Genomic DNA, 27467 nt, shown 5'->3' on the forward strand with positions numbered 1-27467 from the left:
CAGTTGATTATCCAAACTGGCCATTTTTGTGTGGACTGCTATACTAAAGCAGACCTTGCATCAAAATGCCAGCTCCGCTTATCCACCACAGTGGTGTAGTGCCTTCTTGCAAGAGTTTGATCCGAAGCTTTCTAAGTGACTGTCTAAATGGTCCATGATGTTATTGTCACCTAGGTGCCCCGGTTGGTTTGGTTTTTGTATCATTTAAGCTTCATTTTGACATGGGGGATGGGATATAGGAAATAGGCAAACCTTGCATTTTGATGTAAGGTTTGCATTTAGACAACTTCTCCTCAACATCCTGAACCCAACATGGTTTTGGTGTAAATTCCCCTTTAATTCCACCAGTTTCCCTGCAGGACTATCAGTCTTACAATCACAATGGAAAGTACAGAATGTTAGAATCCAGACCAAATTATTTGCATCATGAAAAAAACAGATTTAAAGTTGATTATAATCTGTAATATTTCCATCCGCCACATGACATAATTAAAACATATGCTGATGTGATCTCATCTGCCATTTTGTCAAATGCATTTCATATGAGAAGCCTGCTCACAAAGATGGACCAGACCAAGACAACATGTTTTAAGAATTTTAGAGAGGAAAAGAAATTCAGAAACGCTTTCATATTATCATGCAACATATGAAGGGATAAACAATAGTGTCTGTGAACGGTTATTTCAGGATAATTATTTACATTTGTCATTTATAGAGACAAGACACTTGTACCATGAGAAGCATGGTTTGTATCATATGAAACATGTGTCAAGGAGGGTGAGCAATCTCATTCACCCTCGGGATACGGTGACAGGAGCCGCGGCCTCCATGTTGTTTGGATGCCATTTTGTTTGAGTTATATTTTGGAAGAGAACAGACAGATTTAAGACTTATGTACACAGACTTTCAGAGCTGCTTTTCATCTTCATACAAGTCAACATGAATGCTAAACTCTATGTAGCTTGATGCAACTCAGATAAAACCTAAAGCAACTTCTTGAGCAACTAAAAAGCAAAGCAACTTCAATGCAAGTAAAAGCATCTCAGAAGAATCCTTCTACAACAGCCTTTGCAAACACAAATGTATTTATTAAGGAGAAGTGTCTACCCTCACCTAGCTTAATGCCAATCAAGCATCATTAAAAACTGCCTTAAAAAAAAAACTACATTTGATAATTTTTATGCTTTATTGCATCTTAGTAATCCTGATCTTGCAGTTACTTCCTGTCTACACGCCCTCCAACAATGACTGTATTGTATTTCTCAGAGTGGGTATATTGATGGTGACCACAGTGGACCATGCCTGCATAATGTATGCTCAAATGGCAATTTGTAGTCTCCATTGGAAGCATTTTCGAAAGGGTAACAACACAGAAGCAACCTGGGAGACCGGGACAGAACAGTGTCACTCTATAGCAGGAGATGCCTGAACAAGAACTTTCATGGCAGGATCACCAGGTATTATTTAAATGAACAGTGTAGATTATGGACACCTTAAGATTGCATTACAACATGAATGTTAACGCTCATTATGCCACACCCCAACACTCGTTGCATTAAGACAGCCCATTCAATTTTAATTGCCTGCCAACGTACCCAAGCGAACTGAAAACCAGACCTGTTCCTTTTTTTTCCTGATGCTGCACACAATGGAGCATGGCAGCACATTACTGTGGCCTACAGTGCATTAAGCTGTCCATACACTAGAATTGTGGCTGATTCACAGGAATTGGCTGAAATTCTTACAGTCGGTGGCCTGCTCGTCAGTGGGCAGCTGCTGGATGTCAGAATACAATAGTGGGAGATTTGTCCACCAAAGCTGTTTAGAGTGAATGGAGGAATCCTAGCACTGCGTTGCTGCAATGCAATGGTGTGAAGTCAGTCTTGATAATACTGAAAATGACTTTTGAAATGACATTAACGCATTAAAGCGAATATGAAAATTTAGTGGGTGGGTTTACTTTAAACTCTTAAAGCCAAACTCTAGTTAAGATTTCTGTTAGATCTTACCTTACTGACCTGTCAAAAACAAAATAAAAAGTTGTTTTATATAATAGCGCTACCACACAATCCCACCTCCCTCCTCCTCAAATGACTCAATATAAAAACCCACCATGCAATCAGACATCTCATATTTGATGTTTCTGCAGCCCACCCAAAGCTGGCAGCATCTGTAGCCTTTTAGGAACTGCCATGTTTTACACTATTATGCACGCGGCAGTATGTAATAGTGTAATAATAACTGTACAAGTCACAAGCTCCCAGGAACATCCCATCGCCATAGATTGGCCCAATCCACTGTGCATCCTAACTAAATCATTACTGATCCATCAGTCTTGGCAAAAATTAGTCACATATACAAAATGTGGTTAAGGGGCACACTGGAGCATACAACATAAAAATTCATGCTTTTTTACATAGTCTGCATTCAAGGAACAGGCCTCAGCGCTATACATGGGTTAATGCAAGTAAGGGTATATACCCGTGCACATCCATTCATGCCTATGGGCAGCTGTATGCAGCTCCTGGGCTTCCCGTGCATTAAAAAAAGTAATTGTATGCTCCAATGTGCCCATGTGCATGAGCCCACTGTGTGTAATATGACTGCTTTGCTCTTTACTCCCAGTTCGGCCCTGACAAGGACTCATCTAAATACAGGCTATTTCCAGCAGCCAATTACATCCCACACAACAGCAGTCTATAATACTGCATCTCGTACCAGAGAGCTCCAAGGCAGCTACATTCAGGTACTGCTTATGCCACAATACATTACGGCTGCTGAAATTAGATTTCTGAGCGAACTGCGGCAATTCCAAGAGATACTTTTCATTTAGATCAGTGAAGGAAATGGTCCTGAAATGAAGCCAGCGAATAATCAGTCAATTTTACTCTACAACTGAATACATTTTTGTGTGCAGAGTGGAAAGCGTCAGTCAGAAGATATTTTTAAAAATCCAGATCTCTAGAGATTCAGCATGTAAACGTGGCATACATTTGTTCCGTAAAACTTCATGCTTATTGTTGTAAGAACAATCAGTATGTGCAAATTTTAGTACCCTAATAAATACACATAGGGGACTATTTATAAATCTTCCACTCAGCCATACGCTGAGCAAATGCCTTTCGCATGGCATTTCTGCCACTAGATGGGGCAAAGGAACATCGGAAACTCCTATGCTCCTTGGCTCCATCAAGTGATGGGAATACCATGCAAATGGCATTTTCCCGACATGTGGCTGAGTGCCCTAGGCTGGGGACGTCATTGCGCATGCACGGCCATCTTGGTGATACCTGCCGGCAGCCATATGGTGATGGACATCGGCAGAGAGAGGAGGGGACGTTCACCTGGCGGGATGAGGTATGCTGCTGGGTCCCCTCCTCCCTCTTGCAACTGTCGGGCCCAACTTTTCAGAGGCCCCCCCCCCCACACACCTCCCTTGTGACGCCACTGGCTGAGCAGAAGATTTATAAATAAACTCTATACCTGGGGTAGGCAACTTTGGCACTTCAGTTGTGGTGAAACCACCAATTCCATCATGCCTCTGCCCCTGGGAGTCATGTCTGTGGCAGTCTGAGTCATTGCCCACCCCTGCCCTATACAGGGTATCTGATTGGCTGTGATGGGCTATTGCACTCAGGACTCTTTAAAGTGACTCTGTCATTAAGATCACCAACCAACCTAAACTAATGCCAGCCTTTAAAATATGTATATCTACCTTGCTGGTGGTTTACAGGAGCCTTAAAACTGCACACTTCTGCTGCGAAGCAGATCGCCAGTCACCACAGGTATACAACTATTCGGTATCGTGTTGTAATCTCTCACGCCAGTTCCTAAATCACTACAGCACATAGGGGCCAGCAGAAGGAACCTCAAAGCATGGAAGGGAAGCAGGAACTTTACTTAAAAGAGAAAGTTCACCTTTTTATAAAATGTGGAAAAATGAACTTGCTCACAGCAGACCCCCTCCCCACCTCCGCCGGTTCCCGCTGCACTTACCTGTGTGATGCCCCACCAGCTGGTGTAGCGCTCCATACATTGTACACCACACTTTACAGCCCCACAGTCTGTAATGATCATAATGCTCACAAATGGTGAGCGCTCCTTGGTCAGCATGATTGCATGAGCATTCTGACTAATGAGAAGCACTTATTACTTCCGGGACCTGGTCCCCATCTCAGAGGTCATGTGACCAATAAGCGCTTGCCATTTGCGATCATTACAGACTGAAAAGGTGAAAAGGAAAGCTTACCCTTTAAATAAGCCTACATGTCCTAGAAATAAGCAGGAGGAGAGGAAATGGGCATGAAAATGAGATACAGCTTACCTGGAAGCGCAGAAACAGCTCCATAGCCCTTGCCCATGACTCCAAAGGAGTCGGTTAAACACTCGATTGAAACTTCGGTACAGGTGTAAGCACTCTACATCAGAAACTTTCCAGATTCGCTGAAGGACGGAGCGGACATTTGTTCTCACTATATCCAAAATCTAGGAAATAAAAGCAAACGTGTCAATGATGTCACTTGTACATAGTGACATAATAGGTAGGGTTAACTCCTTGCAGATAGTGACCTGGCTGGGATTCAAACCAGGGACCCCAAGTACTGCAAGTCAGAAGCGCTAACCACTACGCCACTGTGCTGCCCACAATCTTTGTACAATAAACTTTAGACTTACCAAGGCTATGTAATATCTATCTATATCATCAATCTGTATCCAATTAGGCAGGCTCTTGCACTACATAGTTGGGTAGATCTAAAGAAGATAGTACAATCAGGGACAGAGGCAGTAATAACAGATTGCCAGGTTCTAGCCCTTCCCTACTCTATAAACAATGTAAAAAAATGTTTTGGCTAGAGTTAGACTTTAATGGAGCGGCCTATCTGACATTAAAGGATAAGTGCACCTGAAAACAAAGTATTATCCTCCCCTCTATGACCTCCATTTAAGTATTGATCCTCAGTGATCCTGCCACACTTACACCGTAGATTCCTATAGTGTCATCTCTGGAGCAAAGACGGTCCTTCAGATCCAAATGGAATATACTGAAGAGGGAGGGTGAGCGGGTCTAGGGGGGCTGTATATGCACAGTGTTGGAGGGGAGGAGCGTAAGAGCACTTTGGAATAGGGATGAGCTCAGATTTTGGACCAAACTCAGTCTAAACCTGAGCTCCTGCAAACGTGGAAGCTACATGGGCCTGTCGCCCAATCAGCTGCAGGTCGGGGCATTCCCTGCCCCACAGCTGACTATAAAAAAAGGTGTGTGATGCTTGTGCTGACGAAATTTACCTTATATGGCCACGTGGCCATAATAGTTAAGTGTCATTCACCTAATATAGACATGTAACCATATAAGGTCAATGATATCACAGCATCCCGCCCCTCCCGCACCTGCTAGTAGGGAGTTCCCTGGCTGCAGCTGGTTGGATAGCAGTGTAAGGAGTTTCCTTTAGGATTCGGAGGAGTTCAGGTTCAGAAGAAACCTACCCCCTCTTTCCCCTCCCATTACCTTAGCTAAGGTGGTGATCCTTCGTGTGCTGGTCGCACTTGCACAGTAGATTCCTATAGTGTAATCTCCGGAGTGGAGATGGGAATTCCCTATGGGAATTCACTGAAGATCGGTGAGGGGGTCTAGGGGGCTAGACTTGCATAGCGAGAGAGGGGGAAGGAAAAGTGCACTTTGTTTGAAAGTTGCAGTGTTTGCTGGACTGCATTCACAGTTCAGGGATTGATATTTTTGTGTGGGCTCCAGTTGCTCCTCCAAACAGTTTTCAAAAGGATTTGAAAACTTGGAGGGCACACTATGGTGTAACACCCAAGATTAAAATCTCTCCCAATAATTTGGAAAAATTGTTCAGTTTACTAAACACTTACGGATGGATGAAAAATTAGATGACAGTTATGGTCCTCCTGGAAACATTCAATCATCCTAAATTAATTGCATGTGGCTTGTCTGCCAAACAGCGATGGCAACGGAGCAGGCTGGGATATGCTGTCTCGGGTGGCACAGAGTGTGGTTGTGTTACACTTCAAATTAAACTGGAATCATTCCCGCGCTCATGGTGGAAGGCTTTATCCTTCTTCACCACTGACTCATCTGGAGAAAAAGACATTTTCAGTAATAACTATCAGTGCCACTTTAATACAAGCCATGGACATACAAGCTTGATTGAGCTGTTTCTGATGACAATCTGCTGTCTATGGTAAAAGCAGATAATGACTTGACTCCTGTCTATTTCCTCCGTCTACTCTCTGTTTAGCTAAAGTGGAACTATGGGCAAAACCATACTCACCCGAACCTTGGAGCCAGCCAGCTGTCACAGCACTCTGTCCAGCCTGTCTCATCCTATACTGCAGCGATGGTAAGCCCTTCGGCGTGCTCACGTCCTATAAAATGTGTATAGAATGTGCTGAGTTAGGGACCTTGGACTGCTGGAGCAGAGGTGGACAGAGGATCCAGCAAACCGACTTAGGAGCAAGCCGGCTCCGAGGATTGGGTGAGTGTAGCTTTTTTTATTTTAGCACCTAGACAAAAACGAGCGGTTAACCCTTGCAATGCGGGGGTAGTCGCAATGCAAGGGTTAAGAACGGCTTTACCCAGAGTTCTGCTTTAAAGGAAACCTGTCCTGAAAGAAAGATGTAGCATCCTATTGCTGACCTTCTGGAAATCTGATTAATTGTCTCTGGCTTTATTGCGACCCCAGAACAAGCATGTAGTCAGTAAAGTCAAAACGTGGGTCTGTATACTTTTCCCCAGGTCAGCCACTCAGATCATACAGAAGTCCTTAGAGTAGCATTATGGCCAGGCAACTGGCACTATGAAAAGCTCAGCCACAGCAGCCTATATACCCTTCAATATAGATTTATTTTAAACACGTACAAGTTACAAACTGTATGTCGTAAGGCAATCTGACTGCTCCGTTTTTATTTCAGGATCTATCATAGCTCTGTGAAGACTCATAAAACTGTTAACACTGATTTACTTCCATGAGAACTGGATAGAACTGTATTAAAAATTATAGTGTGCGTATAATTTGACCTGACCTGAGTTATTTAGGATCATGATGACCTCATCATAACTATGGGACTCTTGGCTTCCCAATCCACCAGCAGAATTAGATATAAATATAAAGCCTGTTAACCCTAGGTTAGTGCAGACATGAAATCTGCCATATCGTAGACACTGGCAAAAAAAGATTGATCACATTTTGCAATGTATATATATATATACACACACACACAATGAATTGTTCTATCTATGATGGAAAGAAAGCACTGGCGATAAATACTCCAGCATGGATAAATATAAACTCACTGGCCACTTTATTAGGTACACCAGTTAAACTGCGTGTTAATGCAAATATCTAATCAGCCAATCACATGGCAGCAACTCAATGCATTTAGGCATCTAGACATGGTCAAGACAATTTGCTGAAGTTCAAACCGAGCATCAGAATGGTGAAAAAAGATGATTTAAGTGACTTTGAAAGTGGTATTGTTGTTGGTGCCAGATGGGCTGGTGTGAGTATTCAGTAACTGCTGATCTACTGGGATTTTCACACACAACCATCTAAAGGGTTTACAGAGAATGGTCTGAAAAAGAGAAAATTTCCAGTGAGCGGCAGTTGTCTGGATGAAAATGCCTTGTGGATGCCAGAGGTCAAAGGAGAATGGTCCAGACTGGTTCAATCTGATAGGCAACAGTACATCAAATAACCATTCATCACAACCAAGGCATACATAAGAGCATCTCTGAATGTGCAACATATTGAACCTTGAAGCAGATGGGCTACAGCAGCAGAAGACCACACCGAGTGTCACTCCTGTCAGCTAAGAACAGGAAACACGCTACAATTCACGAGGACTCACCTGATTTGGACAATAGAAGACTGGAAAAACGTGCCTGGTCTAATAAGTCTCCATTCTGCCTTGTATCAACGGTTCAGGCTGCTGGTGGTGGTGCAAGGGTGTGGATGATATTTTCTTGGCACACTTTGGGCCCCTTAGCACTAATTTAGCATCCTTCAAATACCTTTATGACCACAGTGTACCCATCTCCTGATGGCTACTTCCAGCAGGATAATGTGCCATGTCAAAAGGCTAAAATTATCTCAAACTGGTTTTACTGAACATTATAATGGATTCACCGTAATCAACTGGCCTCCATAGTCACCAGATCTCAATCCAATAGAGAACCTTTGGGATGTGGTGTAATGGGAGATTCACATAATGGATGTGCAACCGACAAATCTGCAGCAACTGCGTGATGCTATGGGGGTGAGTTACTAACCTAAACACACACACACACCAGGTGTGTGTGATTTTCACACAGCAAAACGTATTTATCAACCAAAAAGTCTCTAGAAGCATATTTCCACTAATGCCATATATGGAAAAATCATGCACATGATGCATATATAATGCTGCTTCACAGTTTAGACAAAAATGGTTAGCTCATGCATTTACATTCCTTGCATTCATCAACGCAAGCAACACAACATAGAGCTAATTTACCCAACATCACCTTGGAATTCCTTCAGGGCTTTGCACAACACACCTGCTGGGTGTGTACACATTACAAAGGTGTTTAGATTCCACCCATAGATCATGCTGGGAGGGAACACACTGCAGAGGTGTATACACGCTCGTGGTGTGTTTATAAGGTTAGTAAATCAACCCCTATATGTCAATATGGACCAAACTCTCTAAGTAATGTTTCCAGCACCTTGTTAAATCTACGCCATGAAGAATTAAGGTAGTTCTGAAGACAAAAGGAGGTCCAGGACAAGGAAGGTGTACCTAATAAAGTGGCCAGAGAGTGAAAATGATAAAACGCATGCTTCACTGTTCTTATAAATATTGCCTCTTGTTGTTGTGCCGGGGCTATTCCTCGTTTGTTCAACAGATGCCAGGATATTTACACATACTCAAGCACTCTGCGTCCAACAACGCCCCTCTCCTCCCTGGGCCTATTGCTTCTATATGAATATGTGGGTAAAGCAGAATGATTTATACAGGGAGAAGGACTAATGGTGTTACAGAATATACAAATGCTGGACCTGTCTGGTTATTATCTTGGTGTTTCTCATCCAGTATTTAAGTAATGTGAATATGTGTGATCTGGCTGACAAATAGGCAGCTTCTTTAACTGTAACAGCAAGAGAGAGACAGGCGCTAACTTCATATTTCCCTTTCCGATGGAAGGGGGACAGGCTTAAATACCTGGGAATCAACTTAACTCCCAGAATTGCGGAGTTATACAAAGCTAACTATATACCGATCCTGAACTCAATCAAAGCAGATTTAGCAACTTTTGGACTGCGTAAACTGTCATGGTTTGGAAGAATTAACGCGGTGAAAATGACGATTCTTCCTAAAGTGCTATTTGTATTCCAGATGATACCAATTGATATCCCTAGGAGCTTTTTCCAGACCCTACAGAGGGTTATATCTAGATATATATGGCAGAATAGGAAACCCAGACTAGCAAGGAATACCCTGAGCAGGCAGAGACAAGACGGAGGAGTGGCCCTTCCGGATTTCAGGTCCTATCATATAGCGGCTCAGTTGAATAGACTGGTAGACTGGACGTTTGGGGCAGGACAGAAAGGTTGGGTACGGCTGGAGATGGCACTTGGTGGAGTGGACCTGGCGGGAATAAATTGGATACCAATGACAAAGAGACAGCTTTCGGTAGATGCGGCGCCTCTGACCATGTCAACACTGCGGACATGGGATCGGATGTGCCGTAGATACGGATGGAAGTACAACTCAATTCTCATCCCATTATTGGGGAATGATTACTTCCCGCCGGGCAAAGCTGACAAGGCCTTTCTAAACTGGAGCAAGCGCCCTCAACTAAAAGTGTTTGACATCATGTCGGGGGCAAGGATCAGCTCCTTACAGGAGCTAAGAGAGGAATGGGGAAGCTACCCCCTGGATTGGTGGAGACATCAACAATTAAAACTTTTTTTCCAAACCTTACCCAAACCTTTGAGGTGGGGACTTGACCGTATTTGAGTCGATTATGGGAGCTAAACAATCACCTCAACACTGCCTTTCAAAAATATATAAAGCAATTATCAAAAAATAAAATTATAGTATCCCAAAATATTTAAGGAAATGGGAACGGGAATTTAACTATACACTCACACAGGAAGAGGTGAAGAAAATACTAACACTAGCTACTAGTACAACTGTAGACACTAGAACAATGGAAGTAAACTATAAACTGTTAACACGGTGGTACCAGGTTCCCCAGATATTGCAAAGGGTGCACCCTTCAAACGATGACGGTTGTTGGAGGGAATGCGGAGGGGTGGGATCCTTTGCGCATATATGGTGGGACTGCCCCAAGATAAAACCTTACTGGGATAGGATGAAGGATATTATAGGACACATATGTGAGGTACAATTACCGATGGACCCGTGGGTGTTCTTATTCCATCTGACAACGGACTCAGTTAAGGTTTACAAAAAATCTCTAATACCCCATATGCTAAATGCGGCCAAGTCTCTGATCCCGCGGTATTGGGGGACACCCAAAATCCTTTTAAGTGATGAGTGGCTGACCAAGATAGGGGCCACTAGTCTACTGGAAGAGATGGTTACAATGAAAAATGATAACTACGGGGCATATCTTAAAACATGGGGGAAGTGGCTGGAATTCAAAGACTAGGAAGCATACTGGACATTTCGGGGGTAAGGACCGAAGTAGGGGGCGGGAAGGGCTGGGGTTGTATGGGAAGAATGGAGAATGTTAAGTTTGTATGAAACTGTTGTAAAAATTTGATGTAAAAACTTGAATAAAGATTTAATAGACAAAAACAAATAGGCAGCTTCCACAATCCAAAGGATCTCCACAGTATCCTTAGCTCAACAGTGAACACAGTAGAAGTGCCACAGCGATTAAAATAGTCCATATACAACGTTATTCAATAAGGGCAGGTGGACATTCAAGTCAAGTAGTCAACATGTTTTGGAGGTCTAAAACACGACCCTTTTATCAGGCCTTAATGAGGGAAACCATGTATGTGGACTACAATCCCTGCAGCTTGAAAGATGTATTAAGTTGCAATGGGAATGTGTCAGGCTTGTCAGTGGCTGGTTTGGCTGCGGGGGGTGACCCCACCTTCCCCAGTATGACATGAAAAGCTTAATAAGACAATCATACGCAGGGGACTTACCTTTTTCTGCTTCACAGAGTCCAGTTTTATCAGCCAGTAAGAAGCCACCTTGGGTTTGTGGTATCGCCAATTTTCCATTATCTGTAACAGGCAGAAAGTAAATATTTAAGATAAACTTGGTGTACAAATACTTAAAGATTTCCAGCATATCACAGATACTTGTACAATGAATAATGTGTTTGTATATCTAAATATAACTTGTTATTCTTCCTCATATTGGGGGAATTATTTCGGTTGTCATAATTTTACCTCCAGGGACTTGTGTCATCACTTGAAGGCCTTTGGTGTCAATGGTCCCTCTTCTGTGAAGGCTGCGGGGTCTGCTCGTTTATGTCAATCAATTCACCCACAGTGTCAATACTAAGACTGGCCAGATGTTCTGTATGATATTTATAGCCTACTTATCCCCTTGACTGACTCGTTGTACCCTTCCATGCCTACATACTCGCTCATTCCCTGTCCACCTCACCACTCCAGCTAGGCCTTACCAGCAGAAGCTTGTCAAGGATCACCAGCAAACATAAAGTATATCAGGTTTACCATAGATCATTTATTGTGGTTCTCATGTTATTTATGGCCATAAGGTGCACTATATGTAGACATATCTAGACTTGTCTATCAACTTGCGAATCCACTGAATTCCAAACCAGCTGTTTAAGACTAACATCATCCCTTCTTCTATCTCCTAAATAACTCCACTGCATGCAGCTGGGTTATTTATACTGCCACTATACAAGTTCTGCTAATATTGTGCCACCCTATACTACAGAGATGTTAGTGGAGGGCTATATAAATCTTTGACTTCCTATAATATCTTAATCTTTTTATGAATAATTTATAAATGTTAACGCAGAACTTGGCTACAGAGAGGACCACTCAGGTTTTTATTACTGTTTAAGTTCTCCCTGAGAACATGTACCCTGACTTCCAGTCCCAATCTGCACAGGAAGTGAAGAAAATTCTTCCCAAAATTCTTCCCAAAAGGAAACTTGACATCTATAAAAAAATGTCTTATGCTGTAATCCTTCCAACTCAAGGCTTAAAAAAAAGCTTAAATACCCCTTTACACCATTGTGTATTACCACAAACACCTTAGTGTGTGCAGTATGACACATGTTAATGTGTGCTGTGTTAGGGCAGCCCAATCATTTATTCTCACTTTACATAGAGTTCCTCTAAGGGCTCATTCACACGGAAAAATCAGCCAGCAGATTCCTGTGGCTGGATCCACGCGTAGATGCGCAGCTGGCACATTTTGATGTGTGAATAAGTCCTTACTTCCTCTTGTGTCTCTAGGAAGTGAGGATAATTCTCCATAACAGCACACGGGCCAAAAAACAAACAAACCACAAAACAAACCCTCATGGGTCTTAACCACCCCCTACCCCCACACTGACTGCCATTAGGTGATACCTTAAGACTTATCTCTTCAGGGAAGCCTATCCCGCCTCAACCTAACCCCTGAAATATCAATTTCTTAAATAATTCATCCCCACACAGCTACCTCCTCATGTATCACTTGCCCCTCCCTTTTAGATTGTAAGCCCTCAGGGGCAGGGCCCTCCTTACCATCTTGTTTTGAATTTTATTGTGATTGTAATGTCTTCCTTATATTGTGAAGCGCTGCACAAACTGTTGGCGCTATATAAATCCTGTATAATAATATAATAATAATAACACTTTATCCAAAATTGAAGAGAGAAGTTTTGACTTTACATACATGTCAATGAAACCTCTGGCACTCAAAATCCAAAGAGCACCTCATAGAATCACTGGAAGTGTACTTTATGAATTTACTTGCTGAAGCCTGAGCTGCAGGATACCTGCCAAGATTGTTAAAGACCCGGGCCACACTTGGGCACCATGGCGAACAGTGACTTGCTACAAACTTACAATATTAGAATACAAAATGAAGACGGCCCAGTATCTAAGGATCAACTTAGAAGTTCCTTGACATTCCTTGACAAAAATACATTCAGGCACCTTAATTATTAAGAAAAATGTATCTTATTTGTGTATCACTCGGCTGTAGATCCTCCAATCATCTCTGAATTGGTGCTGACACTGTCCTTCCTTCTGGAGGGGGGCTACTTTTGTTCCCCACGGTCCCTGCATGTGTTGTAAAGTAGTCACCACTCCAAGCTCGCTCCCATGGACTACAATCTCACATCTAAGTAACTTAATTTGTATGTAGATTATAGTCTATTAGGGGAGTGAGCTTGGAGCGGTGACTACTTTACAACACACACAGCGACTGTGGGAAACAAAAGTAGCCACCCTCCAGAAGGAAGGACAGTGTCAACACCAATTCAGAGATGATTTGAGGATCTAAAGCTGAGTGATACACAAAAAAGATATATTTTTGTTAATAGTTAGGGTACTTGAATGCATTTTTAAGATTTACCTTCTGAATTTAGTGTCACTTTAAGTACTGGACTGTCTTAATTTTGTTTTCTGAGATGGTTGCAGTATGGCAAGCTGTGGTCCAGGAGGGGTGCATTAGGATTCCTTATGTAGCAGCAGATTACATCCTTTCATTTACAAATGTTTAATATTGCATTCTGATCATAGTGGAGAGGGAAAGGGGTTGGGACAGGAGACTGAGGAAAGGCCCCCTCCTGTCTGCAGCATACTGATGACATCTCAGCTTCAGCCAGGCAAAGCCAGTGGACTAGAGCTCAACCATGGTTTACTAATGATACAAAAATACAGTTTTCTTGAAAAATGACAATGTTGCCGTTTGTGACATGGCAAGAAATATTTTCATGCAGAATTGTAAAGTTGCTGAGATGTCCACTTTAATAAACTACCAAAGCTAAAACAGCCTCAGAACACTGTGCACTTGGTGCTCAAAGTTGTACTGGACTGGCGGCTATGCAGATAAATAAACAAAATGGTTCCATGGGGCTTAGTAAACTTTGGTCATGCACCCAATGTGGCTTGGTAGGTTTTTCACGCCAACATCTTTTACTCTAGGTGGGGCAGTAAAACAGATGCTCTCCAAGCTTTTGGACAAGTCCGGTTCTTGACTTATCACAGTTGCAATTTTATGAGCCATTTTTTTTTTTCCATAGGCAAAATCTGAGGTGTTAAAACGTTAAGCGCCTGAGGCAGTGAGCAAGGCATTACCGGTCCCCACAGCCGCAAACCGCTTCGCTCACAACGGCTCTTGGAATGCGCAGCCAATGCAGTAATGGCTGCCTGGGAAACATTCATATTGTGTAAACGTTACCTAGAATGTAAATGGTCTCCAAGGTCCATTTCCACCGGCACTGTAAACTATGAAAATAGTTTCCTCATATCCGTGTGGTAAGTTATTTGATCACAGCAGTAGAAGCAACTCATTGCCTGCTGAAAGCTTTTCTTGAAGAACATTCGGAGGTTGTAAAAAAACACGAAACATAAATCTTTACTTTTTTTCTTTTCTTTTTTTTGGAACGTCAGGCCTTTAACAATGTGGGCAATATTGTATATGCGCAGGGTTATATCCTGGAGAAAAGATTCAGCTGTATTTTAATTGTACAAGGTCCCATGTTCCTTGTGAATGTTCTCGACAACAAAAGAGCCACTCGGAAGGAATACAGACATTAGTAACAAAAGTGTAATTAAAATGGTTTTGTTTGGGGAGAATGTTCATTTGGTTAATCTGAACTTAATTATAGAGGTCGAGGAAATTTTAAGTGGTGAAGAATGGAAAAAAGAAAAAGAAAACACAGATGAATCGCACATTCAGCATTATGCGAGAGGCCCAAATTGCCCCCAGACAACAGAATGACACTTCTGTATATGTCGTACGCAGCCCCTCCGATCGTGTGGCACGCTGGAGAGACAGCGGGATGTAATGCGTATTCCCATAATCTTTTTCTAATCACTACACACAGGGCCAAAACTCCTGACTGTGTCTATTAAACGGAAATTAGCTCTTTCAATTTTTCAAGTTCATGTTTTCCCTTTACAGTTCACCTGTAATAATACAGAAGATGAAATTCTGTAACGGAGGCTTGAAATAAAAGAAGCATTGAGCGTGTCTTGTTTTTGTTTCACTTTTCAAGCCTAATTTTAGGTTTCACCCCATTTCCGGCCCTTGCGCCGCTTGAAGCACCTTCCATCACTTTTATTTGTGGGATGTTTGATCTGGTGAAGTGTCCTCTAATTTTGGAGGTGGGCATCATTAATTAATTTCATTAAGAACGTGATGCCTTTTCCTAATGCATTCCCTTATAAATGCAGCCTGGCATGATGATCTACCCCCAGAGGGCGGCTCTTTGATGCAATAGGCTGACAGGAAGTGGGCTGAAGGAAGAAATGGATTCTGGAGGACTAGAGCTGCATTGCAGAGCACTGGTTTGTGAGGGACATCGCTGCAAACAGTAATAAAGAAAGAGCTGCTTTTTTTTATTTTTTAAAAAGTGATGGGCACTCTATTTATTTCCAAAATTGGAGTTGGAGTTTAAAGTGACCCTGCCAGCACAAAGTCACTTTGTATAAAAAAGTATACCTGTAATAAAAGAGGCAATATTCTTACCCCAATTATTGAAATGCTGCCTCTTTGCTTCTCCCTGGCTGCTGCAAGTATTCAACCATTTAGATGGGTTCAATACCTTTTTCCCCCACTACGAGCAGTGTTTCCTCCCGCCAGCTCACATGTTCTACATTCAAGTACAAGCCAGACGGAGAAACGCTGAGGGGGAGCAGTTGGGAACACCCAGAAGTGTGGAATACTTGCAGCAGTCAAGGAGCAGCAAGCAAAGAGGTGGCATTTAAACAAATGGGCCACCATAAAAGTAAGTATATTCCCCTTTCTATTACACGTATGCATTTACATACAAAGTGACCCTGTCAGTGCAGGTTCTTCAGCATTTTTGGATATTAAAACCAAACAACACATGCTAGTGAAAGACTACATTATATATGTATTTCTGGGTGTCTTCCATAGCTCCACTAAGAGAGGCAAGGATGGGCATGACTGCTCTGGAGCTTTCAGACTGAAAAACAAGACAGCAAAGGCATCTCCATAATTCTTTCCTTATAGGTTAACGTAGAACTGAAGACAAAACATTTTGGATAGAGTAAGGGAGGGATATAACTAGGGATGTACAGATACTGGTTTTTTTGGTGTTGAGTACGAGTACCGATATTTATATTTTGGTACTCGCCAATACCCAGTATCGATATCGGTGCTTCCAGTAGCATGGAGCTGGCTTCCCGGGCAATCAGGAAGCCATGCAGCGTGTCATTGCCCGGTTTCTTGATTGCCGGGGAAGCCAGCTCCATGCTGTTTGGCCGGCTCCCTGCTGATTGGCCAATCAGCAGGGAGCCGGCTTCCCGGCCAATCAGGAAGCAGGGTCATTACCAGCTGCCTGGCTTCCTGATTGGCCAGGAATCTGGCTCCATGCTGTTAGGCCGACTCTATGCTGATTGGCTTGGAAGCCGGCTTCCCGGCCAATCAGCATGGAGCTGGGCCAAACAGCATTAAGCCAGCTTCTAGTGCCAATCAGGAAGACGGGCGCCAGTCATTACCCGTGGCCTGGCTTCCTAATTGGCTGGGAAGCCGGCTCTATGTTCCCTCGCAGCACTGCCGGTCAGAGGAAATCTCCCTCTGATCGGAAGTTCCGGTATCTGAGCATTTGGGCAAGTACGAGTACTTGCCCAAATACTATGTATTGGCAACTTGGTGCATGCCTAGTTATAACCCCTGTAGGCTATTGTTTGCCATCTGTGTCCCATTGCAACAGGAAGTGAGAGGAAATTCCTCCAAAGAGAGGGAAATCCCTGGTGGTCAGCAGGGTCACTAGAACTAGTGTCCCCATTGGAAGATTTCCCAATTATTCCTGTTTGGTGACAACCCAAAATTTAGGATTTACTTTCACTTTCTGTGATAACGGTCACCAGTAGAGAAGGTCAACCTCCATAACAAAGACACAAATAGCAATAAAAACCAACATGTGTTCTAATCCCTCTTCAATCTATCCAAAGCACAAAAATTATTCTGGCTTCAGTTAAAATTTAAATTCTCACTGCTGCATGTTGCAATGTGTCTCCTTTTTTGTGTGTTTACATGTATTATTACATTCATCCCTATAGAAAGTGAGTTTTGCTGGACTCCTCCTCCAATATGTAGCAAGCAGGTTTTTTTCCCAGTGCAAGCCATAAACATTATAGCTCTGAGCCACACTGTTCAGAGACAAAAGACTCACATCATCTATAATAGAACATGTTTCATCCTCGTCCACCTTCCCTGGGAACCTGATTCTCATATCTCGTAAAACAAGCAGAGTCTGCCGTGTTAGTTCCTCCTCCTGATCTTTTGTTAGGTGATGCAACCCGGTCTCGTTCTGAAAAAAAGAATTTACAGTAAATCATTGTTACACAACGAGATGGTAAAAGACTAGGGTTAAACATTCGTAAAGTAGATATAAACCCGAACTGGACAACATGCCTGTGAAGGTTCTCATTTATCCAGGTCATTGTATAGCTAGTAAACATGTAAGCTGCGGAAAAATTTGGTTCGGTTCGGATATTTCGTTATTTTGGGATTTGGATCTGAAATTCAATTCGGTTCGGGTTTCGGACGAAATCCGAATTTTCGTTAGTTTACGAATATTCGCTGCGAATACCACAGAAAACCATAGACAGACATTCCTCGCTTTACGACTTACCTGTTTTGCGACCACTCGCACTTACGACCAGCTTTCCGACCTTACGTGCGGGTACGTGGCAGCGGCAGTGCGACGTCTCGACGATATTGCATCACCATTAAACATTTTGTATATCAAAATCATGTCCCCTCCTAATCGCCTCACTTCCAGCGTGAACAAGTTTAAATTGAGCAACCTTGTCTGCCAGCTATGGTCCTCCAGCCCTATTTAGTTTCATTGCCCTTCTCTGGACTCTCTCCAGCTCAAGGACATCTTTTCTGTGGATTGGTGACCAAAATTGAGCCGCATACTCAAGATGAGGCCGAACCAGGGATCTGTAAAGTGAAAAAATTATTCCTTTGTTTCTGGAGTACATTCCCTTTTTAATACATGACAGGACTCTGCTCGCTTTGTTTGCTGCAGCCTGGCATTGCAAGCTATTATTCAATCTGTGGTCTACTATGACCCCAAAATCTTTTTCCACTTCTGACTTCTCTAGTGGAGTTCCCATTAATGTGTATTCCGCTTGCCCGTTTTTAACCCCAAAATGCATTTCTTTACATTTTTAAAATGTAAACCTCATCTGCCACATAGTTGCCCACTCCCCTATTTTATGCAGGTCCTCCTGTAATGTTATAATATCTAAGCTCCTAATTTTAGTATCATCTGCAAACACAGAAACATGGCTATTAGTGACGGTCCGAACAGGCCCGAGGTCGGTTTGTATTTGAACATTCGAACAGCCGAAATGTTCGAATTCGAACTCGAACTCAATGCAAATCAATGGGGATAGAACTTTCAAAAACGATTGTCCCCTTTAAGAGGGCTTAAATACAAGTTATTGTCCATAAAAGGTGTATGGGGGTCCGGGTACTGCACTAGGGGACAGGAATCAATGAAAGAAAAAAAAATTGTTTTTAAAGGAGCAGTGATTTTAACATCACTTAAAGGGTAACAATAAAAATGAAAAATTCCTTCAAATATCGTGCCTGGGGGGTCCCCATAAACTGCCTGTGAAGTGGCGGAGCTGCACGATGTATAGAACCTAAAGAAAAAAAAATTACATATTTTATTTTTACTCTTAAAGCGTGCAGTTACCCTTGCCAAACAATACCAGACCCTTTAGGTCTGGTAGAAATGTTAGGAGGGACCAATTTTTATTTTTTTTAAAGTGTAGGGTTCCCCCTAAAAGTCATAACAGACCCTTAAGGTTTGGTAGGAATAGTGAGGAGGGACCCCATGAAAAAAAGTGTGTGGGGTTCCCCCTTAAAGTCATACCAGGCCCTTAAGGTCTGGTAGGAATTTTAAGGAGGAACCTCACCCCCAAAAGTGGGGGGGGGGGAACGTGGTGTCCCCCTAAAATTCCATACCAGACCCTTGATCGGAGCATAGGCCTGGCGGGGCCTGAAAGGGGAGGGACGAGCGAGCGCCTTCCACTCCGTCCCACACCAGGCCACATGCCCTCGGCACTGGGAGGGTGCTTTTCCAGAGTCGCCCATGGAAAAACACCTTGTCCCTGTGCTGATGGGGACAAGGGCCTCTTCCCCACAACCTGGTGGTTGTGGGGGTCTGTGGGCAAGGGGGCTTATTTGCATCAGGGTACCTCTTTAATTAAAAGGGGCACGCAGATGCCGCCACCCCCCTTGTAAATGAGTAGGGGGGTACTTGTACCCCTACTCATTCACTAAAGGGTTAAATAAAATAGTTATTAAAAAGTCAAGACTTTTGATCAAATCCTTTATTTGGAAAAAAAAACAAAAGACATGTTTTTGACAAGTATTTTGTTTTTTAAACCCAAAAAAATGGATCCACCGATGTAATTCATGGTCAATCACAGCGTCCAGCGTTGTCCACAACGACGACCACGACTTTGGCCTGCGGACACGGAGGCTGCTTGCCCTCTTATTGCTGCATAGGAGGGTCTGCCTGTCCTTTTTGGCCTTTCTGACATGATGTTTATTGCAATAGACTTCAAAAATCGACTGTTAGAATCAACTGTTCTGATTGACTGCTATAAGAGACCACTATGACTGACTGCTATAGTACACAACTCTGATATAGAACGATGTATATAGGACGCTGTATATAGAATGCTGTATGTAGGGCGCTGTAGACAGGATGCTATGGGACTCTGCTATGGGACTCTGCTATGGGACTCTGCTATGGGACTCTGCTATGGGACTCTGCTATAGAACGCTGTATATAGGACGCTGTATATAGAATTCTGTATATAGGGCGCTGTAGATAGGATGCTGTAGAACTCTGATATAGAACTCTGATATGGGACTCTGATATAGAACTCTGATATAGAACTCTGATATGGAACTCTGATATGGAACTCTGATATGGAACTCTGCTATAGAACGCTGTATATAGAACTCTGATATAGAACTCTCTTTTTTAACTCCAGCAACACACTATGTAGGGCTGCGGTGTAAGCAGCCTTATAGAGTGTGCTGCTGGAATTTAGCTATGAGCCATGATTGGGCAAAATCATCATGACTTTGCCCAATCACGGCTCTAACTAAGTACTGAGCCCTGATTGGGCAAAGTCTTGCACCTCACCTGTGGTCTTGCCGGATCACCCATTCACTAAAGAGTTAAATAAAATAGTTATTAAAAAGTCCAGACTTTTGATCAAATGACCTGATCTGTGGTCAGGTGTAAGCCTTTAACCAATTAGAGCTTCAGAGAGTGCATTGCCTTGTGGGACGTTGCGCGGTCAAACAGACCGCAAACATCCCTCAAAGTTCTTGCGTTCGGCGAACGCTCGAACAGGCGATGTTCGAGTCAAACTTTTCCTCGATTCGAACCGGCAGCCCATCCCTAATGCCCATTAACACCTCCCCCAATATCATTTATATACAGGTTAAACAGTACTGGTTCTAGCACAGAACCCTGAGGCACACCACTCTCGACCTTAGACCAATGTTAAAAAGAGACATTTATCAATACTCTCTGGACATGTTCCTGTAGCCAGTACTCTATCCATGTACACACCATTTAATCTATGGCCATAGATTTCAGCTTGTGTATTAAGCGTTTATGTATTACTGTGTCAAATGCTTTTGCAAAATCCAGGTACACTATGTTCCTTGCCTTCCCTCCACCTAGGTTGTTACTCGCCTCCTCATAGAAGGTGGGTCCACAAACTTTCAAACCTCCCAATCTGTTCTTGGACAATTCCACACTCTCCACACAGCTAAGAGTGTGGAATTATTCAAGAAACTCCTGGACAAGTTCCTTGAAGACCATAACATAAAGGGGTACCAGTACTCTTAAGAGCAAAATCACACATGGACTCATATACACGCACACACCTGCTCAAACATAAATGCATACACGCAATAGGTTGAACTTGATAGACTTATGTCTTGATTCACCCTCAAATACTATGTAAACTATGATTTACCTTTATTTCCTGTCTGGTGAATCCATTGTCACAGGGACATGAAAAACTGGAAAATCTCTTTGACTGAGCCCCAGATTAAATCTGGAGACACCTTTTGCAGCTTTTCATGACAGAAGCAATCCAAGAAACCTGTCATGAGGGGAGAACATAGGCTTCCATTGCTGACCTCTGGAAAATTATATTTCCCTGACCATCTTTCTAAGTCATTTATCAGGAACATGCATGCAGCCAACTAAGGTAGGATGTAGGCAGAATTCCTGCTCACTATATTTCTTATGCAGCTTGATGGTATTTGAAACCATTGGATTATGTCCCAGATAGGAGACTCAACATTTGATGGCTGCAAAGGGCAGCCACTATTGATATACAACAGTTTATATTTACTTAGTTAAGTTTCTAGTCAAGTAATGAATACATACAGTGCATTAAATACATAGGTGTTCTTTATTGTAAAGCCAGCCCTCTGTTTCAGCCACTCACCAGTGTTGGGTACATACTGGCACAAGTACCGCTGTGTGGCACTCTATGCGATGAGGAATTGCGATTAAGAGAGTTGGTCCGGTTTCCAGAAGACGGCCTTGACACCTGTGCTGAGACTTTTGATGAGAGGGGTCTTTGCTCTACATGTGGCGAGGGTGCATTGAGTACAGTGATGGAACGGGGACAGCTGACAGAGCGCCGAATAGGAGTCGATGATGACGGAGAAGAATAAGGAAAGGGCCGCGTTTTGATGGGAGGTTTACAATGTATTCTACCTGCCATATAAAAGAAAAACAGTGTTATTCCATAAAAATCATATTTTTTACAAAGATTTTTTTCTTTTTGGTTGCATTGACATGCAGAGTAGTAAAGAGAAGATAGCACAACTAAAATGCTGAAGTTGAGGTAAATAGAATAGCAAATAGGGTGCAAGAGATTTTGGTGCCAACATGTATTCTAGATAAAATACAAGTCCTCCAGTGTGAGGGGTGACAATACCATGATGGCTACATGGATTGAGGTAATGGATAACACACCAGTCACAGAAAGAATGGGAAAACAATTACGAAGTACAGTTAGCAGTCAGTACAAGAAATTCTGTCAGTCCGACGACTCAGCCAAAAATGAAATTGTAGAACACGGAGGATTTTATTGCAGAAAATGAAGTGGCAATGCAGTTTATGCCCGGCCGTATGACAGCCACTATGAGCTCTACATTTCATAGGCAGGACACACAGGTTATGTCATTAAAGCAAAATTAGATGTGGCGTTCCTAAACCAAGAGCACAAGTGCATTTGCTGTTCTGATCAAAGCTGTCCCAGAAGTCTGATATAAAATCCAGATTGTAATCACAGGAGAGTGCGGGGAGGTTTTGGGATGCCAGGCGTCTCCGGCGCTGGATAAATAAATGGTCCTGACTGTGTTTGTGTAAACAGACACGCTACATTTCGCCTGCTAAGGGTTGTGGTTGATTAATGGACATCGGGATGCTGGCTGTAAGAGGGATGGTGGTTGAAACGAGAGTCTGAAGAATGCGATTAAATGGGAAACTCTTTCCAGTTAAACATGACAGATGCAGCGAATCCTGCAAGACCTCCCTTTCCATTATCTCAAATTCATTGGCCTTAAATGGCTGGCAGAGTATAAATAAAAAAAATACACAGGGTAAATCGTGGTGCCGTTAACTGGTTTTAAAACGGAATCCTTCGAGTAGCTGCTGCCTAAAAGGCTTAACTGGTTTGGATTAATATGGCACCCACTTTGGACAGTCTACCTTAAAAAGGAAGAAGGCTTAAAGTGACCCTGTCAAGTCTATAAAAGTATGCTAGCAGTAGGTCCCTGCAATAGAGGGGCTCATTAATTTATATTTCTATAGCACCTTTCTCACTTGGTGTTGGGGCAGATAGGAAGCAAGGCAGCTATTTTCGGTGTGCTCAGTAGAATATTAAACTGGGGCCATTTTTTTGGACAGGAGCCAATTAACCTAACACCTCAAAGACCTTTTACAGCGTCTTTGAGGTGTGGGAAGAAAATCGGTGTACCCGATGAAAACCTACACAAGCACATGGAGCATGACAGAAGTGCTATCCACTAAGCCCCTGGGTTGACTGTTATACTCACTTTGACAGCCCTTGTCTCCTACCTTTTCTCAATTCCAGCGAAAATGTTATTAGCATTTAACACTTCCGCAGGGACATGCGGTCAGGGGAGGCAGGTGAGGCAGAGCCTCACCTAGAATTATAAAGAAAAATGGTGTCAGCTTCAAGTCCCTGACAGCTTTTTCTCCATTCAGATCGGCTTGTTACAGGTTACAAGCATTCGGCTTTTGGCAGCTAAGTTAGGTTACACAGCAACGGGCTTCCCCACTGCTTGTGTAACCTAACTAGTGAGGCAAGAGCTGTCACAGCCTCTACACCGTGTTAGAGGCGTGAGCTCTGTGGATGGCTTGGACCAATGCAAAGCACCATTGGTCCAAGCTGTCCAATCAAAAAAAGGAAAAACAAAACAGTGAGGACATCGATCTCGATGCCTCACCAGTGACCAGCAAGTGAGGGACAGGGAGGCTCCTCCCTTCCTCCTCCCCACACAGCTTGGTTACTGAGCCAGGGGTGGGGCTTCAGCAGGAGAAGTGGAGCTTCGGTTAGACAGGGGCAGAGCTAGGGCGGGCTGGGGGATGCCTCACCCAGTACAGAAGGCACCGCACGTCACTGACTTCCGGTAGGGTTGAATGCTTGTTTCCCCCACCAGGCAATGTAGTTCCATACTCTGACCCCTATGTCCTGTAATGATGTAAGAGTCGGAGGATTAAACCACTGCATGTAGTGGGATGCCAGGCGTAGATACGCAGATACACGGGTATCTGACACCCCCCTAAGTGTTGAATGCTCAAGAGTCTGATGGAGGCTGGAATACGGGAAGGTAAGAGATATGGGTCACCAAAGAGGTGAGCATAAGAGCTCTTCTATTGCAGGGACCTGCCTTTAGCATGTTTTAACAGACTTGTCAGGGTCACTTATAAGTGAAAAGGCAAAATGCTAGCAACTAGTTTTAAATAAAAAATGAAATTTTATTGTAGTGTTCGATGTTAACCGCAGGGAGTGCTCCTTTGTCACAAAATCTTCCTTGCCTGCCGCATCTATCGCTCACTGAAGCCTGAGCTACATTGGGAGATTTTACAGCTTCCTGTTCAGCAGCACCCACCCACCCCTGTTGTCATGAATCCCATGCATGAGCTGTAGAATGCCTCTTTTCCAAAAACCCAGAAGAGCTAATATAGCAGGTTGGAGGAGGGATTAGGACTGCATCTCAGCATAGTGCCCTACCTAATGTAAGCATCTTTCCAGTGCCAAGAATGGGGAGCAGGAAGTGCAGACGCAGTAGTCCGTGCTGCATTAGAAAAATGCACATAATTACTTACCTGCTGCTTTCCTATGGGAATAGGAGGTAAATGGTAAATAACAACAATAAAGCTGACATTTCCGGGACAATAGTTGGTGTGCAAAATTCTGCTTTAAAAGGTTTTTAAAAATGATATATGGCTCTATAGCAGCCACACTTGCTGATTCCATGTTATAAAGTAACAATCAAATGTACGTACTGGACCTTTCCAGGGATTTGTATTTCTGTTCTTCCAGCTCATAGGAAACCTTCTTCTCCTTCACCAGCGTTTCCTCCTCGCTGTCCGTGCTGCTGTCTGAGCCGGAGGTGCTGCTGCTATTGCTGCTGTGGTTCTTTTTCTTCAAGGTGGGTGTACATTCTGGCATGGAGGACAACGTCTGCAAGAAGAATGGCTCTATAAACAGGGTACCATGTAAGCTACGTTATAATAACAGCTTTGAACCAGCCAATGACATATGAGCTTCTGGCAATGACAATTTTAGGGTGCATGCTATCAGTGCTAAGCTCAGGCATGAGGCAGGACGGCCTTACAGCCTGACACTCTTACATTGGCAGGGAGAGAATAAAAGTAAATAATTAAACAAGTAATCCTTGAGAGGAATATTTGCTTTATTATAACAATTCAAGACATTCTGGTTATTATTAATGGCCATTGGTAACTGGTTCTCTTTAAGACAGCCACTGTCCACTGCCAAGTCTAGCAAAATATTGAAGGAAAACATGTACTGCACTATAACATTTATCTCAAAGTTGGCAGTTTTGGGGGGGGTTTTGACAGATTTGATCTCTTAATTAGTCACGGCTGAGACTAAACCTTGCACAGTATGTTGTTTTTGGGTTTTTTTAATGTGCAGATCAATAAAGTTTATTAACGGCTGTTTCTTCATATCCGTTAAATGTGTTAATTAACAGACTGTCCTTCAAGCCTATTGATAAAGTTTACTCGAGAAACTTCTTCCATATTATTATCTTGCTAAGCAATATCGATACACGGAGTCTGCACTAGTCAAGATGGAAGCTGCCGGTTCAGGGCCGTGAGAATCAAACTGCAATTCTATTAAAAAATGAAAAATCTTCATAATGGTTGTGGCTCATGTAGCTGTAAAACCTTTTTCCTATCCTGAGCAGCCAGTCCTTAGTCCTATCATAGTCCTGCATGCTATAAAAGACTGAGTGGTGTGACCATGTCTGGATACTCAAATTTAAAGTGTATGTAAAAGCAGAACATTTTAAAACATTAGGTAAGTGAATGAAAGCTTTCAATGAGAAAATTATTATAGGATAAAACAATGAATACGTTTTCAGCGAAACATATACAGTTAGTGAATGGGCATTCTGAATTCTGCAGTAGCTCTTTCTTATAAAACAATTAATATAACATAATGGGGAAACCATAATAACCCAAATCTTGTGCTTATGTACAATATATCCAAAGCAACGCAGTGCTGAACAGAAGCAGTAAGAAAAATATGAGACATTTATAATTAAGCAGCTTCATTTATAAATTACTCCTTTAGTTGCTATAAAAGGATAACTCCACTTTAAAAAAAAAACAAAATGAAAAAGTATTATAGCATTTATAATTGTTCCACAAGCCATTTTGTAATGCAATGCTATTAAAAATTACCTAATTACATTAAAATTTTAATTAGGCAATTTTAATTAAAATTAATTTTAATTAAAATTAAACATTTAAAACTGTAACTGCTGTAATGTTCTAAATTTGTTTTTCAAAATAAATACAATCTTAGCTCATTTTGTTTTATGTGCAAATCCATCTTTCAACATGTACCCCTGTTTTCACCTGAGCTTGCACTACTGTTTCAACTGCACGTTTTTTGCACCTGTTTTCATCTGCACTTGTTCTGGGGCTGTCTGAAACTGGAGCATAACCTAAGAAAACAATCACAACTTAAGAAGTCCCCTTGACCACTTCTTCAAGAAGCGACAGTCAAGCTTTTTGCTTGGAGTTACAAGTCTTCTTTCCTGGAGTCTATTAAACCTCATTTATCAACAACATTACACTAGCATCATAAATCTGGTGCAAATATATTCCGTGCAAGTTCAAACACTCGCAATTGATATGATAAATTCCCTGCAGTATGTATAGTTTGTGTACAGAATTTCCCCAGAAATGTCACTTCCTGCTACTGTGATTGGCTGACTTGAAGAGCAGGCTATTCAATTATAGATATAATATAAAGATTAGAGATCAGTTGTACAGAAGTGCATTGTTTTTAAAGAGTCATAGACTTGTATTGTGAGAAGGTGCTATAAAGCCCAACCATTGTGTGGTGCCACAAAGCAGAAAGCAGAGTCTTAAGGTGCCCATACACCTTATGACCATCTCAAGACTTTTGTCTTGCGATGGTCGTAAGCTTATTAAAAGCTCGTACGATCTGCCCATCTTGGACAGGCAGATCATACTTGCGATCATCAAAAGCCCGCCCCACTGAGGGGCGGGCTTCCGATGACCACAATGCTGAACGGGCGCTTGCGCACACCGGCCCGTTCCACAGTTGTCGAACGAGCAGGCTAGAAACCCGCACAGAATTGTACGATTCTCGGCGGGTTTTCTAGCATGCTGGTTCGACAAAAGACGTGCGACCGTACAGTAAAAACGGTTGCACGCCTTCCGTACACCTTGCGATTATCGTACGATCGCGGGATTTCCCGCGATTATCATACGATAATCGCAAGGTGTATGGGCACCTTTAAACTCTGTAATAAACAAATATGACTGCCCTTATACACATAGGTCATTTCAAATTATATATAGAAATCAGGCATCCAAAATAGTAGTCCATACTGAGAAGATTTTTTACAGCAAGGTAATTTTTTACATTAACATGTTT

At 42.6% G+C, this 27467-nt stretch overlaps 1 protein-coding gene across 1 annotated transcript in view; it reads right to left on the minus strand.

Annotated features, from left to right (window-relative positions):
• The window catches only part of TTLL7 (tubulin tyrosine ligase like 7), a 139931-nt gene that overhangs the window by 14542 nt on the left and 97922 nt on the right, over nt 1-27467 (minus strand). The window contains exons 15-19 of the mRNA XM_018553127.1: nt 24809-24989; nt 21714-21919; nt 17381-17518; nt 11184-11264; nt 4325-4485 (exon numbers count right to left, since the gene is read on the minus strand). Of these exons, the coding sequence (XP_018408629.1) occupies nt 4325-4485; nt 11184-11264; nt 17381-17518; nt 21714-21919; nt 24809-24989 (767 nt within the window). The remainder of the gene's footprint in view (nt 1-4324; nt 4486-11183; nt 11265-17380; nt 17519-21713; nt 21920-24808; nt 24990-27467) is intronic.

This window comes from Nanorana parkeri, unplaced genomic scaffold (assembly GCF_000935625.1).
Source record: "Nanorana parkeri isolate BGI_ZX_2015 unplaced genomic scaffold, ASM93562v1 scaffold111, whole genome shotgun sequence".
Lineage (NCBI taxonomy): Eukaryota > Metazoa > Chordata > Amphibia > Anura > Dicroglossidae > Nanorana > Nanorana parkeri.